At 36.1% G+C, this 21109-nt stretch overlaps 1 protein-coding gene across 8 annotated transcripts in view; it reads left to right on the top strand.

Annotated features, from left to right (window-relative positions):
* RPTOR (regulatory associated protein of MTOR complex 1) overlaps window positions 1–21109 on the top strand; it is a 552432-nt gene that overhangs the window by 115239 nt on the left and 416084 nt on the right. For all 8 annotated transcript variants that reach the window (XM_074224960.1, XM_074224956.1, XM_074224957.1 and 5 more), the window contains exon 3: window positions 20317–20399. In XM_074224960.1, coding sequence (XP_074081061.1) covers window positions 20317–20399 — 83 coding nt within the window. The remainder of the gene's footprint in view (window positions 1–20316; window positions 20400–21109) is intronic.

Below are 21109 nucleotides of genomic sequence, written 5' to 3'. Positions count from 1 at the left end.
CAAATACTAGACTCAAGTGAAGCATAAAAAAGTAAACAGGCAAGGGACTTAATGATGTTGAATTGCTTATATTCCTATATGGAAAGATGATATTGAAAACTCATGAACTTTCTCATTTATTAGGTCATTTGGATGGAGTATATATAGACAGGGCACAGGTAGGAGTCGATTATGACGGGATAATGTATTAAAATATGAAGTTAATTGGTGAGAGGAATGTACTGGGAAAAAGGGAAAAGAGGAGATAGAATTAGGTAAGTTATATTTAACATAAAAGAGGCCAGAAGAAACCTGCAGTGTAGTAGAAAAGGGGGATGGTGAGAAGTGAATGAGCCATATTCTATCAAAATTGCCTCAGAGGGGTGGCTAGGTGGCGTAGTGGATAAAACATCGGCCTTGGAGTCAGGAGTACCTGGGTTCAAATCCGGTCTCAGACATTTAATCTACCTAGCTGTGTGGCCTTGGGCAAGCCACTTAACCCCATTTGCCTTGCAAAAACCTAAAAAAAAAAAAAATTGCCTCAGAGAGAGAAAAACATCCATTTCAGTGGGATCTTCTGCCTTTAGAGGAAAGAAGGTAGGGAAGGGGATAGAAGAAAGGCATTGCGTGATAGAAAAATAGGATAGATTGTGGAAGGGAGTTGTCAGAAGCAAAACACTTGACGAAGGACAGAGTAAAAGATATAATAGAATAAACAGGAGTGGGGGAAGTAGGTTGGAGGAAAATATATTTAACAACAGTAACTATGGGGAAAATATTTTTTATGGATTTAACTCAGTTCTCTATGTTGAGAAATGTTTCTCAATACAATTTCTCTAATAAAGAACTCATTTTTCATACATCTCTTAATATAAAGAACTGACTCAAATCTATAAAAAATAAGAGCCATTCTAACATTACAACAGAGATTGCAACTACAGTGAACTAGACATGTAAGAATGGCAGACATATGCTTGCCAAAAAAAACCCCAAAACTTTTATGGAGGACTCACACAGGGCAAATGCTTACAAGGGGATCAGAAGAAGTGATACCAAGACACTCTGAAAGCCTCACTGAAGAACTTTAGAATTGATTGTACAGCATGAGAGTCATTGGCACAGGACCATCCAGCAAAGTGCACCCTCATCAATGAGGGTGCCTCACTCTATGAGGAAGGCAGAATTGAAGCAGCTCAAAGGTAACATGACATAGTTTAAAGTTTGGAGTACCCACCCCAGGTGTTCACATGGACTATTTGTGCCTGACCTATGGTATCATATTGGTTATGATCAGCCGCACTGTAATTTGTTTCAAACATAGTGATGTCATTTTGATTTTCTTCAATAACAAAGGATAAGAACCAGCCAACCAACCATGTCCATATTGGAAAAAATGTCCTAACTCACTATTGACTGGAGAAATGCAAACAAGGACAATTCTGTGATACTACCTTATACCTCTTGGATTGGCTAGTAAAAAAGAAAGGGAAAATGATAAATGTTGGAGGACATGCAGGGAAAATAAGACATTAATGCATTGTTGGAGAAGTTGTGAAATGATTCAGCAATTCTGTAGAACAATTTGGAATTATTCTCAAAGGGCTATAAAACTAATACATATCCTTTGACCCAGTAAATGCCACTATTAGGTTTTATTCTAGAAGAGATGAAAAACTGAAAGAAAAAGGACATATATGTATAAAGATTTATAACTGCTCATTTCAACTGGAAATTGAGGTGATGTCCATCAGTTGGGGAATGACTAAACAAATTTTGGTATGTGTTTATGATGGGATACTATTCTGCTATAAGAAATGATGAGCAGTATGTTCTCAGTAAAATCTGGAAAGATTTGCATGAGTTGATACAATGGGAAATGTTTAATATACAATGTAACAGCAATATCATAGGATGATCAGCTGTGAATGACTTCGCTTTGCTCAGCATTGCTGTGAGCCAACCCAACTTTATCTATCATAAAGGACTTATGATAAAGAGTATCCAACCCCAGAGAGAGAGCTGATGGTGTCTGAATACAGATTGAAATGTACTTTAACTTTATTTTTCTTGAGGTTTCTTTTTTTTGGGAGAGGGGTAGATCTTTGTTTACTTTCACTATATGACTATTATGGAAATGTTTTGCATGACTACACATTTTTAACGTATATCAAAATATTCCTTTCTCGATTATGGGACTAAGGGTGGATAGAAGGGAGAGAATTTAGAACTCAGTTTTAAAAATGAATGTCAAAACTGGTTTTTATATGTATCCAAAGAAAAAATAAAATTAAAAAAAATATTCCTTTGCTTGACTGATCACCCTCACATCTTTGACTTTGTACATCACAGCAAAATGTAGCAAATCCTCAAAGAGATGGGAGTACCAGATCATCTTATTTGTTTTTTGAGTAAGCTGTATGTGGGCCAAGAAGCAACAATTAGAATCAAACATGGAACAACTGATTGGTTTAAGATTGGAAAAGGATTTCAACAAGGTTAACTATTGTCACCTTATTCATATACCTTTTTTATAAAATATATCATGTGAAATGTTAGGCTTAATGAATCAAAAGGTAGAATTAAGATTGCCAAGAGAAATATCAACAGCCTCTGATATGCATATAATAACATTTGATGGCAGACATTGAAGAGAAATTAAGACGCCCCTTGAAGTTGAAAAAGAAGGGCTGACTTGAAGGTTAACATCAAAAAAAAAAAATACAACCCAAAGATCTTGGCAAACCAAAGATATCGTTCCATCATTTCTTGGCAAATAGAAGGAGAAGAAATAGAAGCAGTGGCAAATTTTATGCTCTTGGGCCCAAAGATCACTGCAGATCGTGACTGCAGCTAGGAAATTAAAAGATGCTTGCTCCTGGGGAGGAAAGCTATGGTAAATCTGGACAGCATGCTAAAACGCAGAGACATCATCTTAGACAAAAGTCCATACTATCTCTATAGTAGTAATATATAGTAATATGTGATTAATGTGAGGAAAGGTGATCACTACAGAATCAATATTTTCAAATTGTGGTGCTGAAAAAGATTTGGATAGTAAGATCACATCAGCCAGTATTTAAAGAAATTTAAGGAGGCTATTCATTGGAAGCTCAATACTGAAGCTGAAGTTTAAATAAATGCAAAATGAAAACACAGGACTCATTGGGGAAATAACCCTGATATTGGGGAAGATTGAAGGCAACAAAGAGAAAGGATAGCAGAGATGAGATGAATTGATAGTGTCATGGAAACAGTGAACATGACCGTAAGCAGATTTTGAGATAGTTGAGCATAGAAAAGATTGACGTCACTGATGGAATTCCTTTTTTGCACCTGTTCAGCAGAACTGATACCTAATTTTATGTTGAGTTTGGTGAACTCGTTGTTAATTTATTTTAATTCCACTATTGGTTGGCATCCATAGATATTGGACCCAAGTAAATGACTGAACAGCAACAAAGTGACTAGTGGCATTGGTTTGAAGAATAGGTTGCAGGGAGTAAGAAGATTGGAAAACTAGGAGATGACTATGTTTTGAAGGGCTTTGGGTGCCAAATAAAACATTTTCCATTTTCTGGAATTTGATGAGGGTAACTTGGTCATCCCTAGAAAAATCACTTTGGTACCTGAAGAGGGAGGATGTATTAGAGTGAGACTTGAGGCTGGCAGACTCACTAACAGGCTATTATACTAATTCAGATATAAAGATGGCTTCATATGTGAAGATGGTTTCCACTGAAGTGATGGCAGTGTCACAGGATTTGGTACTTGAGAGATTTTGCAAAGGTGAAATCTTCAGGCCTTAAAAATAAACTGGATATGGGGATGAGAAATAATGAGGAACCAAGAAATGATTCCTTTATTGTGAACATGAGAGACTAGGAATGCCTTTGACCCTGATCTTGAAGTTAGGAGGTGGGGACAGTTTAGAGTAAAAGATAAAAGTTCAGTTTTGGAAATAGCTTTGCTGAGATGACACAGATGTGTATTTTTCTTTTTGCAAGGCAAAGGGGTTATTTGACTTGCCCAGGGTCATACACCTAGATAATTATTAAGTATCCGAGGCCAGATTTGAAAACTCATGCCCTCCTGATGCTCTATCCACTGCCTCTAGATGTCCTTAGATGTGTATTTTCTACAGTGATGTCAAATAAGATCAAGGGATGTTCTTAAAAACAATTGAATATCACTGCTTTGAGAGGTACAGCCCTGAGTAATCTGTGTAAATCTGGTTATAAAAATAACTCTAGACTTTTCTTATTTGGGCCTGTACCTTTTGTAGCATCTTTTTTTTTATTAAAGAATTTTTTTATTTTGAGTTTTAAAATCTTTCCCCCCAATCTTATTTCCTTCCCCCCACCCCCGCACAGAAAGCAATTTGTCAGTCTTTACATTGTTTCCATGTTGTACATTGATCCAAATTGAGTGTGATGAGATAGAAATCATATCTTTAAAGAAGAAACATAAAGTATAAGAGATAACAAGATCAGACAGTAAGATATCAGTTTTTTTCCCCCTAAATTAAAGGGAATAGTCCTTGAACTTTGTTTAAACTCCACCGTTCTTTATCTGGATACAGATGGTATTCTCAATTGCAGACAGCCTCAAATTGTCCCTGATTGTTGCACTGATGAAATAAGTGTGCCCATCAAGGTTAGTCATAGCCACCATGTTGCTGTTAGGGTGTACAGTGTTTTCCTGGTTCTGCTCATCTCACTCAACATCACTTCATGCAAATCCCTCCAGGCTTCTCTGAATTCCCATCCCTCCTGGTTTCTAATAGAACAATAGTGTTCCACAACATACATATACCACAATTTGCTAAGCCATTCCCCAATTGAAGGACATTTACTTGATACCCAGTTCTTTGGCACTACAGAGCTGCTATGGATATTTTTGTACAAGGGATGTTTTTACCCTTCTTCATCATCATCTCTTCATGGTATAGATCTAGTAGTGCTATTGCTGGATCAAAGGGTATGCACATTTTTGTTGCCCTTTGGGCATAGTTCCAAATTTCTCTCCAGAAAGGTTGGATGAGTTCACAGTTCCACCAACAATGTAATAGTGTCCCAGATTTCCAACAACCCTTCAAACAATGATCATTATCCTTTCTGGTCATATTGGCCAATCTGAGAGATGTGAGGTGGTACCTCAGAGAAGCTTTAATTTGCATTTCTCTAATAAGTAATGATTTAGAGCATTTTTTCATATGGCTATGGATTGCTTTGATCTCCTCATCTGTAAATTGCCTTTGCATATCCTTTGACCATTTGTCAATTGGGGAATGGCTTTTTGTTTTAAAAATATGACTCAGTTCTCTGTATATTTTAGAAATGAGTCCTTTGTCAGAATCAGTTGTAAAGATTGTTTCCCAATTTACTACATTTCTTTTGATCTTGGTTACAGTGGTTTTATCTGTGCAAAAGCTTTTTAATTTAATGTAATCTAAAACATCTAATTGGTTTTTGGTGATGTTCTCCAACTCTTAGTCATAAACTGCTTCCCTTTCCATAGATCTGACAGGTAAACTAGTCCTTGATCTTCTAATTTGCTTATAGTATTGTTTTTTATGTGTCAATCCTGTATTCATTTGGATCTCATCTTAGAATAGGATGTGAGGTGTTGGTCTAATCTAAGTTTCTTCCATACTAACTTCTTTGGTAGCATCTTAATCAATAATAGAAATATTATATTTCATGACTACCTGCAAGCAGATACTTCTCTTTCATTCAGTCAACTGCATACACAGCATTGTAAAATTAGGGTTGGAACAGATGTATAGATAGTTATTATCGCAATGTGAGCTGTTGCCTTATAGAGCCCATGAAACTTAACTAGATTGAACAGTGATAACCATTTTTCTTCTCTATTTTCTAGAACTATAATAAATAGTTCAATGAGTTAGGTTTTTCTATATATTGAATTTGAAATGTAAATAGAAAAGCAGCAACTAAAATGTATCATTATACTTCTGTCTTCAACCTAGGCATTTTTGTTTTTTCTTGCCCTTGCCATCTCCCCTTCCCCTCTTCCTTCCTCTCTCTGTCCCTCTTGATACTTGATTATTTTTGTGGAGGAGGATTTGGAATGATTGTTTTTAAGAGTAGATATTAAATGATGCAACAGTAATCTTGAAAAATTCCTTTGGAAAAATGTATCTCATGACTTGTTTGAGAATTTTAAACTGTGGTATAAATGAACTAAATGCTGATAATAGAGAAGTGTAATTTTACTAACATTTCTATTTTGAACTACTTAATGGATACTGTATATCATAAAAGGTAAGAGTGCTGAGAGTTGGTGAGGACTTCCAAAACTTCTTTTATTCCAAAAGTAATGTTTCATTGATTTGTTGTTTTCTGTTTCCTTTTTTGTTGACTTATCTTTATAAATTGTTTCTTTATTCCCTTAAGGTTTATTAAGGGAGTATTACTGAGATAATAGACAAAAGGTCTTTATATTTTGAGATTCTACTTATTTGGCAAGTATGATAAAAATATAAAATAAATGTAATTTATGGTACTCACTTTTGTGAAGCTTTTAAAGCAAGCTTCTGTATTTTTTAATCTCTTTCCCATATCTTTAAGATTTTCCTGCCCTTATCTCTCTGTCAACATAAACAATGTATGTGGTCTTTTTTTTTTTTACTCAACAGTCTTGTTTTCTGCAGCATTTGATATTTTATTAAAACAGCAAAGAGGCAGATCTTGAGTTGTGTGAAATAAGCTTAGGATGTATCTGGGTTTTGAAAGAATTAGAAGCTTTCTAGGAGATCATTTTAAAGTTCAATCCATTGATGTGGGAATATCATGTGAAAACTGAGGCTTTAGAGAGATTAAATTACTTGTTTAAGGACACATCAATATGTACCCAAATAACTCTTGGAAAAGCAGGCAATGGAATTAAGATGTTGTAATAAAGCAGTAATCAATTGTTGAAGAAATCTGCACCATGAATGTGATAGAGTGCCAAGTTCAGTGGGAATAGAGATAACTATAAGGCAGAGTACCTGCCAGTTTTAGATGTTGGAGCAGTTATGCCACCATTATAATATAGTTTTAGAAAGAAAATCTGGTAGTGAGAAACAGGTTGATTTGAGGATATATCTAAAAAAGAGTACAGGTATGAGATTGCTGTAATAATTCTGATGTGCAGAGGTGCATATCCAGTTGGGAACTACTGGGACTAAACTAATTTTTGTATTCCCTCTTTACCTCAAAACTTGTGGGGAAAAGGTTGGGGGGAAATTGTATAGTATATAATAGTATAGAGCAGGGCTGCCCAAAATGTGGGCCAGGGGCTGCATGCAGCCCACAGTGCAATTTTATGTGGCCCTCTGTGGGTCAAAGCTGGATTATTGCAGAGTTCTCACTAAAATGACAAATCAAATTATATTGTCTATTGTTTCAATAAAACCTTTAAAAAGGAAGGTTGGACATCCTTGATAAAGAGTTAACAGAGTGACTCAGTAGATAGAGCACTGGTTCTAGAGTAAGGAAGATCTGAGTTCCAAATTGGCTTTAGCACTTTCTGTTTACTTGATCCTGGGCAAGTCACCCAATTGCTGTCTGCCTCAATTGCTCCACTGGAAAATACTGATAGCACATATCTTCCAGGACTGTTATGAGGATCAAATGAAATTTCATTTGTGATATGTTTAGTTTACTGCCTAGAACATAAGATAGTACTTGATAAAATATTGTTCTCTTCTCCATTCCCTCTGGAATGTTTTAAATTTTTTTTTTTAAGATATAGTTCCTAAACAATTCTTGGTGATAAAGTTATTGAATTAATTGCAGTTGAGGAGAGTATTAAAGTTTAGTTTAATATTCATAAACAAAAATGCATTCTTTTAGAAAATCTTCTTGAGTTTGTCTTGTCCTTTAGCCACTGGAAAAGAACTAATACAATATGATCAAAATTGAAAAGCTTTAGATTTATTTACATCCCTTTAATGAATGCATTTTGTTTCTTAGTCATAATATTTACAATATATGATATGAAAAAACCAACATTCATTCAGTACCTATTAAAAAACTGTCTCCATATCCCCCCTCCCATCCTTCTAAACCTTCACAATCTGACCTCTTATTACATCACTCAACTAAAATTGATTGCTAAATCTGAGGACCTTTTTTCTGGCTTCAAGTTTCTTGAAGCATTTGACCTTATTGTATGGATATTCTTTCTTTCTCTTCCAAGATTTCACCACATTCTTAGTTTTCTTAGTTTTTAATTTTTTTGTGCCTTGGATTACTATGAGCTAATTGACACAACTAGGTTCCTTCTCTTGTTGGTAAGCAATAGCTTCCTAAAAGTTAGAATTATCAAAAGAGGAGTTGGTTGCTTTGGAGGTATTGCATTACTTCTTACCAAAAGTTTCCACCATATTCGTGTTGTATATATTGTAGAAGTGATTCTAGTTGGCTATGAAGTCCCTTTCAATACTAAATGTGAATTCTGGATAAGTATGAGTGCTATGAAAACACATCACTAATGTAATGGAGATCTGGACTTGAGTTCTAGGTGAGACTTGACTTCAAATACTACTTCTGACAGATATCAGTTGTCATAACTCATAATCCTTAAATAAAACAGGGATAATAATATATGTAATACTTTGGATTATTGAAAAGATCAAATGAGATATAAACATTTTGAAAATCCATACTTTATAACTATCAGCTATGATTATTGTTGTTTATAGATAGCTTCAACTTCATTTTGGAAAGATGACAAATTCATTGATTGATTTATGTTTTAAAAATTGGATTACTCAATGTTCATGTACCTTAAGAGACCTTTAGTCTTAACTTTTCTTTTTTTTTAAAGTTTTTTTTAATTTTAGTTTTTTTTTTACAAGGCAATGGAGTTAAGTGGCTTGCCCAAGGCCACACAGCTAGGTAATTATTATGTGTCTGTGGTCGGATTTGAACCCAGGTACTCCTGACTCTAGGGCTGGTGCTGTATCCACTGCGCCACCTAGCTGCCCCAGTCTTAACTTTTCAAATCCAGTTCCTGCTCATATTTTTCTGATTCTTTTTTTAATGACAATAAATGTAATATCCTTTATTTGGGGTTCAAACAATTTCAAAGGTGTAATACAAAGGAGTTTTGACTAGATAATAATTTATGAGCAAATCTAGAAATTTTAGTAGATGAAAAGCTTAATATGAATTAATGTGATATTTTAAAACTTCAATTGATTTGTGATTACTTCAGTGTTCTTATGCCCCATATCATGTCCCTATATAAATCTTAGATCTAATGACATTGTCTTCCTTGTATTTCTCAAAAAATACATTTCATCTCTTGGCTCTGGATATTTTCTCAGTCTGTTCTCCATGCCAAGAAAGTTCTGCCTCCTCATCTTTACCTTCTAACTTCCCTTAGTTTCCTTCAAAGCCCAGCTAAAATCTCATCTTTCACAGGTTGCCTTTAACAGTTCCTCTTAATTCTTTTTTTTTAAAAAAATTCTCTGATTCTTAATAGCTTCAACTGCTTCATTATATAACAGAAATCTTTCTTTTTATCATTGAAAGTTTTTTGAGGGGCAGCTAGGTGGCACAGTGGATAGAGCACCGGCCCTGGAGCCAGGAGTACCTACCTCAGACACTTAATAATTACCTAGTTGTGTGACCTTGGGCAAGCCACTGAACCCCACTACCTTGCTAAAAAACCTGAAAAAAAAAGTTTTTTGAGGCTTTGACAAGAGTTTTTTGAAGCTATTACTTTGTCTAAGGAATTCCAATCTTACCAATATATTTTATGTCAAAAAAAAACAAGAATACTTTTGATTTTAGATTTTCATATATTTAATTACCTTAAAATTGGGAAAAATCTAATTTTTTCAACTTTCCCCTTGTTCTTTCATTTCACAAGATGTTGTATTTTAGAGGCTCTGGTGTAGTGAAAAAGAATATTGAGTTTAATGTCAGTTCTGAGTGATTGTCTATATTTTGTCATTTAGTATTTGTTTCTTGTGGGCAAGCCTAGAGCCTAGTATCAGAGATAGTTTGTGAACATTTAGCCTCTTAAGAGCCCTGTTCTGGCTCCATCCAGAATAGAGCCAGACTGACTGACTCCAGAATTAAGTCATTGAGACCTAACTTCATATTGTCATCTTCCTCACCCTCACCACCACCACCACCACCACCACCACCACCACCACCACCATCAATACTGTTATCATTATTATGGTTTTTTTAGTTGTTTGTTTTTGGCAAGGCAAGAGGTCTAAGTGACTTGCCCAAGGTCACATAGCTAGGTAATTATTAAGTATCTGAGGCCGAATTTGAACTCAGGTCCTCATGACTCCAAGGCTGGTGTTCTATCTGGGGCACTACCTAGCATCCCTTCACTCAAATCCAATTTATGTGCTTGTCATGGCATCACCTCCCTGATGTCATTGTCTTCTTCAATAATGAAGGACAAATATTGTTATTATTGTCATGATTATTATTATTATTAAGTAGCAGAATATTTACTTTGAAGATATTGAAATAATGAAGTATAAACATTTTCCCTAATTCTTATGAGGAGGGGATTTATATTTCTTTATGATAAGTTTACTTGTATGGTGGGTTATAGGCATGTTATGAATCTAATGTAGCAAATTGTTATTTAAAAAGCATTTAAAGGTGTCCTATCCTTTTTGATATGATGGAGTGATGTGGGCAAAATGATAGTACTATTATATGACTGATTGGACTAAAAAAAATACCTAGGACCTTCAGGAAATGATAAACTCTACACAAGTTGACAGTAATAATAGAAAGTTACACTATATAATCTTAGGTGTTATAAATGGCTCTTGAATACTTGGGGAGAGGGTCTCCAAATCCCTAGGTCTTATATGCACTTTGAAAGTCCTTCTAATGTGCCATTCATTGGCTGGAGTCACAATCTAATTGATACATTTGCCCCTATACATTTTCCCTGCCCTTCTCATTATACTAATGAGCACGAACAGCTACCTCCCTGAGCAGGTGCAAAAGACAACAACACAGACTCTCATTTAACCCTTGCAAAGTTATTTCTTTAATTACCTTTTCCCTTTGTCTTATTTTCTCCATCCTGTAAATAGATTGGCATTGCTTGGGTTTCCACAAAGACCAGACATCCTGGCTTTTGTAATGTATTATCCTCACAGACATCTGTGAGACTCTGGCAATACCCTTTCTCAACCTTGTGAAAGCAAAGTACTTGATTCTTTCCTACAATTTCCCTCCTTTTGTTTTCCTTATCAATTTTGCTTTACAGACCTTCCTTGTAATTCTTTCTTCAAAGTCTAATCCTTGTTATTGACATGACTACTGACTTTTTCTAACAAGATCTTATTTCTGCAACATCAGGCATGGACTGGTCCTGTTTTCCAAGTTTGTACACAAGCACATGCTAACTTTCTGATGTCCCTGCTTATTTCTTTTACTACCTGCCTTTTGTTGTCTATGTTTAGGCAGCAACTTGATAGATTCAATTTACCATAAACTCCTCCTTCTCCAACTAACAGATATAGGATATAGGACTCTCCCTAGATAGGACCTACAGACTCATGAAGGATATAATCGTGCCACTCAATAATCTCAACCTCCTTTTGTCTCAGGAGTACATCTTCACCCTGTCTGTCCTCCTTTCCATCAAAACCTTCATTATCATAAGGAGTGAGAAATAGTGTCACACTTACAGAATCAAGGAGAAATTACAGGTATCAAAAGGGACAGATCCTTTACTAAATAATGTCCACATAGGTGAGAGATGGTGAAGATGAATTGGTTCTGTGTCTCTCCCTCTTTCTTCTCTTCTCCCCTGGAGACATCTTCTGTTTCAAAAGGTACTCTCTCTCTCTCTCTCTCAGGTGACTTGTTGAAAACCTCCTTTGATGAAGAAATTGCTTAACATTTTACTCAGACCAAAACACATTTTCATCACAAGACCAGAAGATTCTGGAGCTTATTACAATTTACATATTGCCTTACTCACTAACATGTTGACATATACTTCACTTCAACACCATAAACTTCCTTAACTGTTTCACTGCATGAGTAAACTCACTGAGAATTGCCACATATACTTAAGCTTATAACATATACATTTAACAACCATTTTAGTACAAAGTGTACCCAGCATAGGTCTTAAAAGAAAAAGTTTTAACCTTTTGCTACCAATACAATAATGACTCAAACATTCTTACCCTAACTGAATTTTTTTCTTCCCAAAATATTCCCAAGTATACCATAGAAATTCCTTTTCCTGATGTACTTATCTGACTCACCTTCCTTTCCTTAAATTAGACCATGAAACTTCTGTTCTTATCTAAATATTCCCCTAACATAAAAATGAAAGAATCTTAATACCTATCTGACAGCAGGTGTTTCAGTCACACACCTAACTTATCTGGCTATTAAATCCAATTGACCTAAAATTTCTTTATCTGGTTTGCTTAAATTAGCTTACTATAAAGATCCAGGACATGAAAGGAAAATTGCTTTATAGGTATAATTTTTGAATGTCAGTGTGTCCAGACAGAGGTTATGTGAGTAGTCAAATGTCTTGAACCAGATTTATTCCACCAGGTGAGACATTATTTGATGAAATCAAGTCAAAAGGATCCAACCTCAGACTGAACTGAAAAGTTGCATTTTTCAACTGTATATCCTTGTCACCTGTAATCTTCAATCCATTGACCTTCTTGACTTCAGGAACACTTTGACCCAATAACACTTCCTTTTTGCTGATCATTGTGTTATCTGACATCAAAGAGAAAATTGATTAACAGTCCCATGATTTAAAATAATAATTTTACCTAATTAGAACTTCTAGTGAGTCCAATTCCCTAAATTCCAATTATAGTCTTAATGGGATCCCAATTAATAAATTCCCTAACTAAAGCTCTGAATGTCCTTCCTGGTCTCTGCTAAAACAAGGCATTCTAATTATAACTGGTTGTACAGTCTCATCTCTTAACTCATACTCGGGGGCCTCTGATCTTTAGACCCACATCACTTTGTCTGAAATCATATCTACTCTATCTCTGTATAAAGATGATATATCAGATTCCCCTAGACTGGAGACCCCTCCTTCTAGCCTGTACCTACCATCTTCTAAATTCTAACATAACAATCAGCTAAATATTGTCACAGAAAAATCTCAGATTATCTTTTTGTTGATAATCTTTCTCATATTACATAAGTGCTTTTACTTTAAAGCAAACATCCACAGTTTTGGGATATATATATATATCCACAGTAATCCCAATTTACATATATAACTTGAAAATTTCTATACATAAACTTGTTTAACTACTAGCCATACTCAGCGTGTAAATCATTAATTTCAGATTTCTTTCAAATCATTAGAACAAGATGACTTTAAATTTTCCAATATGTGTTATTAATTCCAGTATAACAGAACAGCAGTAAGAATACCACATGAATTACTAGATTGTACAAAACATTCCATTATTACATTATATATGAACTCAGACATCAGTACTAAGTTCATTATGTAATTTAAAATTTCAGAGATCCCAGAAGGGGGTCATAATTTTTGATATTTCCCTTTTTTATTCCTTCAAAGCAATCACATGTTAATTTCATGCTTTAACATTGCAAGTAACCAAATAATTGTAAATATAATCTCTCCAGTTACAAAAGAATATCACATAACTGATAAACATACCTTACTCATCAATAAGTTACCTTACAGTGGGACCACACAATTGCTATTTGTTCAGTCATCTTTCAGAACCCCCTGTTTCAGATATCTGCAGTTACCATGAGAGATGTCCACATTTATGACTTCTTTAAAATTAAACATACAATTATTAACTTATATTAAACATAAGATTTTTATGCTAACATCTTATACCCTTAGAACAAAAGCAAAGGGAATATTCCAATATCTTTTATTACATTTTTGTCTTCCAAGCTTCTTTACATGGATCCTTCAAGAATCCAATCTCATACATATTATACATTTAAAACCCCAATGTAATTCTTATTTATGCCATGGTTAATCTGATAGCAAATTACTAAATCATTAGATGAAACATCAATTCATTTAGTTTACTATCAACTGTACAATTCTAACTTCTTTAACTTTAGAGAGTACTTTGTACGGAGAATCCAGCACTCACATTCCAAAACTCTGACCAATTATAATACAATTATTATCATTATTAGGCTTAACATTAAAAAGAATTAGAGAATTAGTAAGTCCTCTCCATAAATGCCCATCACAAAACTTTCCTCTCCTTTTCCTTTTTCTAGATTTTTTTTTTTTTTTTTAGCAAGGCAAATGGGGTTAAGTGGCTTGCCCAAGGCCACACAGCTAGGTACTTATTAAGTGTCTGAGGCTAGATTTGAACCCAGGTACTCCTGATTCCAGGGCTGGTGCTTTATCCACTACGCCACCTAGCCGCCCCTCCTTAACTTTTTCTAAAAAAAAAAAAATCAGTAAACATCCCTGATAACATATTTTCTTCTTAGTAATACAATACTACTTTAACTCAGAGGTGTTGCATAAAACTCAAGATCCCAATTAATTTAACAATTTAGATTATTTAATTCCTCCCATTTTGTCAGAATGTAACAAACACTAATACCCTTCTTTTAAAATCCTCAGAATAATTCCCAAAACTCTAATTCAGAAATGGGTTAGTTTTAAAAACTAAGTGAGGGTCAGAAGTACAGAACTTTTAGACCATGTGGCCAGAACAGAAGGATTCATGAAAGTTGATTTCCTTTCAATACACATCTCTCTCAACCCCTGGTTTTTATATTTTCTTCTTTTCCTGACTACACATCACACCTGTGGTATGCTTTCCCTTTAAGGCTCCTGCCCCCCTCCTCCCTCTCTCTCCCTGGGCTGGGTGCTCCTCCAGCTAAACTCTCGGAAATCTTCCCTCCTATAACTTCTCAATCTTAACCCTTTCCCTCAAAGTTCTTTCTCTTCCGAACTCTCCCCAAGCCACAGCTTTCTCTTTAAGAACCTGGCCTCCTCCCGCACCTCCCCCACCTCCTGAAACTCCTTGGCCCGACCCCTGCCCCGCAGTCCCCAGACTCAGAAAAGAGAATGCGCAAAACTCACACCCATGGGCTTCCTTCCTTCTGCCTTCCTATTTCTGACTAACAACTTCCAGCCACGGGCCACAGTCTTCTGGCCGCCCCAAGTCCCCCGGCAAGCCTCCCTATGGTGTGCTCCGCGTTTGGGGAAATTCCTGGAGAGGGACCCCGTATCCCCCACCCTGGGTACCCTATTTCTCTGGTCCTCCGGCCTCCCACTTTGGAGGACTTTTTAGCCAGGCTGGCCAGAACCACCACTCACCATCGCAGAGATTGTCCCATATCGAGGTTCTTATCCCCCGGACATTTTAATCGCTCAACTCCAAACCCAGGCCAGTCTTCCCAGCAATCTGAGATATTTCCCCCCCCAGAGAACACCAAGAAAGTATGCAATCCGTTTGTGTACACTATTTTCTTGTAGTCTTCTGGGAAAATATTGAAAAGATTTACATTAGAATATCTTGAAAGGGCCCCTGAATTGTTGTAAATGGCTCATGAATACTTGGTCCAGAGTGATTAAAATAGCTTTTATTAAGACATCATAGTAAAAGGGCATCTCTCTTTAGGGGAGGGATATCCCCGAATCTTGGAAATGCGAGGTTTTATATGCACCTTGAAAGTCCAGCGGCTTCGTGCCATTTATTGACTGAGATAACAATCTAATTGACACATTTACTTACCCCCGTATGTTTTGCCCACCTTGCTCATTAAACTGATGAGCAAGAACAGCTACCTCCTTGAGCAGGTACAAAGTACATTAACATGGACTCTCTTCAACCTCTGCACAGTTATTTCTTTAATCATCTTTTCCCTTTTTCTAACTCTCTCCTTCCGGTAAACAGGTTGGCATCTCTTGGGTTTCCACAAAGACCAGACATCCTGGCTTTTGTTTGTAATGTGTTATCCTCACAGACATTTATGAGACTCTGGAAATACTCTTTCTTAACCTTGTGAAAGCAGAACACTTGATTCTTTTCCACATTCTTTTCCACAATAGGCTGTGTTGAGAAGAAAGTATCCATAATAGAAGTAGTGAGGGTCTCACTGTTCTTCTTTGTTCAGAGGAATGTTTTTGACAAACTGTTACTTGACCAGAGGAAGTTGGTCAGGATGATGAGTAGATCACAGAATCACAAGATTTTAGAGTTGTAAGGGGTATTTTCAGTAGTTGAATAATTCTGTCTTTCTTTGTATCCTCAGTGCTTAGTATAGGACTGGGAATACACTTGGTGCTTAAATTCTTGTTGACTGTCAGTGCCTAAAGAACTGTTCTTCTGCAATGTACATGAAAAACAAAATACTTTTCTAGACTTAGCTTAAAGCTCCTCAGAGTTCTCAAGGAGTCCACTCCCTCCTTTGTTGGACCATTGCTCTTTTGGATACTTCAAATATTTTTTTTATACATAGCCTAAACTTTCCATTTTTCAACTTCCAATGTTTACTCCTAGTTCTACCACCTTCCATTCTTTTTTATTTGAGCTTTTCTAGTACTTGGAAAAAGCTATTATCTTCCCTCTGAGTCTTCTCCAAGCTAAATATTTAGTTTTTTCAGCTGATTATTATGGTATAGCCATTCTTTAGCCTCTTCATTGTTCTTATTGACCTACTCTGGATGTTCTTAAACTTATAACATTGTTCCAAACTTTAGATCGTAGAACTGACCATAGTATTTTAAACATAGTCTAGCCAAGGCAGAATACAGTAGGATTTATTCCTGGATGTAAACAACATCTCTCTGCCTTCCTACAGTTCTAATCCTTTCCCCATATTCCTACCCATAAAGCATAAGCTTTAAATCCTTCATCATCTTGTGAATACTCTCTAGTTTCTTTAAGATATTCTTAACCTTAATCTCTTGTTTTGAAACCCAGTCTTGAATCTCTTAACTAACACCCTTCTGGCACATCACATTCCACTTGTCTTTAGACTAAATTAATTTTTCTTCTCCCCTGAACTATCTCCTTTTTCTAATCCCTTGCTTATTGGTACTAGCACCCTTCTTCCAGTCACCTAGGCTCAAAATCTCAGAGTCCTCTTGGATCCTTTTTTTTGTTCTCCCTGCCCTGCTCCCTGCTCCCATAGAGTGAGTTATCAGATCCTTCCAGCTCCATCCAGTTTTTCTCAACTGTCCACTTCTTCACTTACACTGATGTCACCTAGTTCAATTCCTCACTTGTGACCTGAACTTTTGTAAAATTTTTCTTACTGACTCATTTTTTACTCTCCATTCTACATGCAGCAACTCAAAATAATTTTTCTAAATCATGGACTTGACCATATTTTTCCTCCTTACTCAGGAAATTTAGTTTTCAGATAAGATTCTTTGGGAAAAAATAGAATCTCTTTAGTCAATCAGTAAAAGTTTATTAAGTGCCTAGTATGTACCAGGTACTATGATAAATTCTGGGAATACATAAAAAGAAAGATAGTCAAGGAGCTTACAACATAAAGGAAGTTGAAAGGGTGAGGGGGAAAATCCTGGCAGAGGGGCATGATGTCCCCATAGCAGGGTAGCTGGTAAGAAATGGAGAGAAAATTGTGCTGAACCCCTTCCTTAAATAGAGATTCTAGAGCCTATAGCCAGATGGTACTGAGGAGATGTGAGTACCAGGCAGATTCTGTTGTAATGAGATTTCTCAATGATGAGTGCCTTTTTAAAATTAACTTAAAGAATTTTATTGACAACTGTGAAGAATTATGTCACAGGGCTGCGCAGTGGATAGAACACCGACCCTGGAGTCAGGAGTACCTGAGTTCAAATGTGGTCTCAGACACTTAATAATTACCTAGCTGTGTGGCCTTGGGCAAGACATTTAACCCCATTGCCTTGCAAAATACCTTAAAAAAAAAAAGAATTATGTTGCACTCTAGAAACAAAAGGTACTAAATTCTATTTCTCTTCTTCCTCCTCCTCTGGCCAGGCAAGTGAAGCCAACCACCATTCACATTTGTTGTCCCCTTATCCCTTTCAGGACATTTTTCAATAAGAAAAGGGAACCAAATATGTGGAGCTGATACCAAACAGGCCTCAAAAGGAAGTTGACTGGGACAGGATGCAACAGATCAAGATAGAGCAATGATTCAGTTTTTTTAAACCAGCACCCCTAGAGAGGTGGAAGTGGGGAGAAAAGTTCTCATAGGGAAACAGTTCAGTGGGAATCCTTTGTATTATGAATCCATTGGCACTTATTTCCATGACATATAGGCCTGCTGCCTACTCCAGGATCCCACCCCTCTTGGTGACCCACATCCTTTTCTCTCTAAGCCCAACTTACTGGCACTTTCTGGTAAGTGGGGGTCCTACAGTAACCTCCACAAATGGGAGATCCATTATCCCCCATCCCCACTGAGCCCTGAGTGTTATAGAGAACCAAGGTCCATGTCCCAAATTTAGAGGGAACTGAAGACTGTCAACCCATATACTCTCTGAAGTAGAATTCTGTGAATGAGTCCAATCATACTCCATGCTTCCAGCACCACCCTGAGAAAAGCCAGTTTACTCACAGCAATGTCTTATATTACAAGATAAAATTTCTATAAATAAGACATCATCTTGCCTTGCGAATTTCTTGTTACAGGCAATGCCAGTGCTTGACAAAGGACAGCCCTCAATTCCAATATTAAATACCTACTGTGAGCAAGACACTTGCCAGGGACTGCATTATTAGGAAAGTCCATGGTGGCGTTCTCTTTTTAATCCTTAACAAAACAAAAAGTGTTTGTGCCAAAAAAACCAAAATAAAATAAAAGGCCTGGAAAATGTGTCAATGTAGTATAGACTTTGGGAGACTTTTTGTAAAATTTTCAGAAAGGGTTACACCTCAGAGCAGGCATTCTGTGCTATAACAGGTATGCAACTATTCATTCTCTCAGCAGCATTCACCGGGGGATATCGAGCTCCAGGTTATTCCTAGGTTAGCAGTTGATTGGTATAAAGAACAACTTCAGAAAATGCAGAGTCTGGCCTTGGTAAATGGAGGGAATGAGGCTAGGGAGGCAAACATTGTCAGACAGTAAAATGAATAATCTGTGGAGACATACAAAGCAAACTGACTATGACATCTTCCCTAGATTGTCTTGCCTTCCCTCCCCCTACAAACCTTGGAAGACAGTTTTGAGGCCAGAAAGAGAAAGGTAGGACACTTCACCATCCAAGTCTCTAGCCCCAGGAGGGGATAAAGAGGAAGAAAAGTGAGGATAGAGGACCAAAGCAAGTCACTAAAAGGGCCAACTCTATTCATTGACCTTGGTGGAAATCACTAGAAATCAGTGTCCATACCTGGGCTGGTTATCCACTGGTATGACAGAGGAATTACTCATTCTTAGGATAAATTCTAATGATGAGTTTCCTGAAGAAGACTGACATGCTGAAGAGATCTAAAGAAGTCTAAAAACAGTATAGCTGGTGGGAAGTGGCATTTCAGTATCAGTGACTAGTTCAAAGAACTGGGAATATAGAGCCTAGAGAAGAAAACACCTAAAGGGAGTTATTGCTAAATAACTTGGATTAGAATATTGCCTTTGACACTTAATAATTGTGTGACCATAAGGAAATCTTTTAAACTCTCTTCAAGAATTAGTTTTCTCATCTATAAATTGAGAATATAATACTTATAATACTCTGATCTCACAAGTAAATTTACTCTTAGAGAAACTCCCCAAAGTGTTCAGTAATTATTTTTAATAATGACAGCATCACTGGTCCTCCCAGTGTTTTGCCTTTTAAAGAAAAATAGTCATCGGGATAACCAAGTTTTGATATGGTTCCATGGAAAAAGTATCATTTGTTCTGTTAAAAATCATATACATGTGTAGAGCCACAACCGTTATGTAATCTATCAGTTAATCAATCAGCATCAATTAGAACAGTGCCTACTATTTGCAGACACTGTTCACAGTGCTGGGAATACAAACACAATGAATGAAATACTCTACTCTTAAGGATCTCACATCCTAACAGGTGAGGCAAATATAAATATAAATATATATGAATAACTCTAAAGAAAATAAATATAAACTATTACAAAGTACATTTTAGGGAGTAGACTAATTTTGGATATTTGAATCTAATTTGTACTACTTGTCCAAAAAAAGTACTACTTATACTTGTCCAAAAATCTGACTAGCTATAATGAAAACTTGGGCTGTGTTAGTGCATAAGTAGCTGAGAAATGAACTTATATAATTAGAAAACTGCCCTTGAGGAAGATAATTCAGTAGATGAGGTAATACTGGTGTAATGACTTTTTTTTCCCCCATTTTTTCTTAGATCCTCTGTCAATGGGTCCTCAAAAAGCTTTGGAAACTATTGGTGCAAATTTACAGAAACAATATGAAAATTGGCAGCCCAGGGTAAGCTTCAACTTTTTTATTCTTCCATTTTTCTATATTGTGGATTTTCATATCCTAACTAATAATATCTCACTGAGACTAATACAGGCCTCCTTTACCCATTGGAAAATGTGATCATTTATTACTTGACCAACTATTCACATGAGAACTAGATTCTCATTGGTTTTCTATCTTCTTTGTCTTGATAATCACAAACCAAATCAGTGGTTTAACTTAATTTTGACCCAGGATTTGTTGGCGCATTTTCCTCCTAAGCTTTTAAAATTTCCCATAAAGAAACTTTGCTATTGTGCTCTGTGTTTCCTTTTAATCGTTGTTGCTTATTTCTACAGGGAAGATACTTTTGATGTTTTTTTGGTAGTCTCAACCGACTAGATTATTCCTGATTATCATTTGCAGTATTTTTTTTCCAACAGTTTTGTGCAAAGAGGTGAAGAAATGCCTAACATTGTATAGTTGACAACTCTTAGATCCTTTCTCTTTGGTTCAAAGGGAAAGGTTTTTGAGAGGTTCATTTACCAATTACCATGTTTTCTATGGCTTATAGTGTTTGTTTTCATTAAGATCAATGTTATGAAATATGATACTTCTCTCGTGTTATCTTTAAGATCTTAAGTTCTTTGCAAAAAGTAGAAGCCTTCCCCTCATCTAAACTTTCTTAAAAATTATCTGATTTAAAGATTTGATGGAAAATTTCAAAGCACTAGGCT

The sequence above is a fragment of the Macrotis lagotis genome, chromosome 2 (assembly GCF_037893015.1).
Source record: "Macrotis lagotis isolate mMagLag1 chromosome 2, bilby.v1.9.chrom.fasta, whole genome shotgun sequence".
NCBI classification, from domain to species: domain Eukaryota; kingdom Metazoa; phylum Chordata; class Mammalia; order Peramelemorphia; family Peramelidae; genus Macrotis; species Macrotis lagotis.
This window is presented reverse-complemented; position numbering and strand designations above follow the sequence as displayed.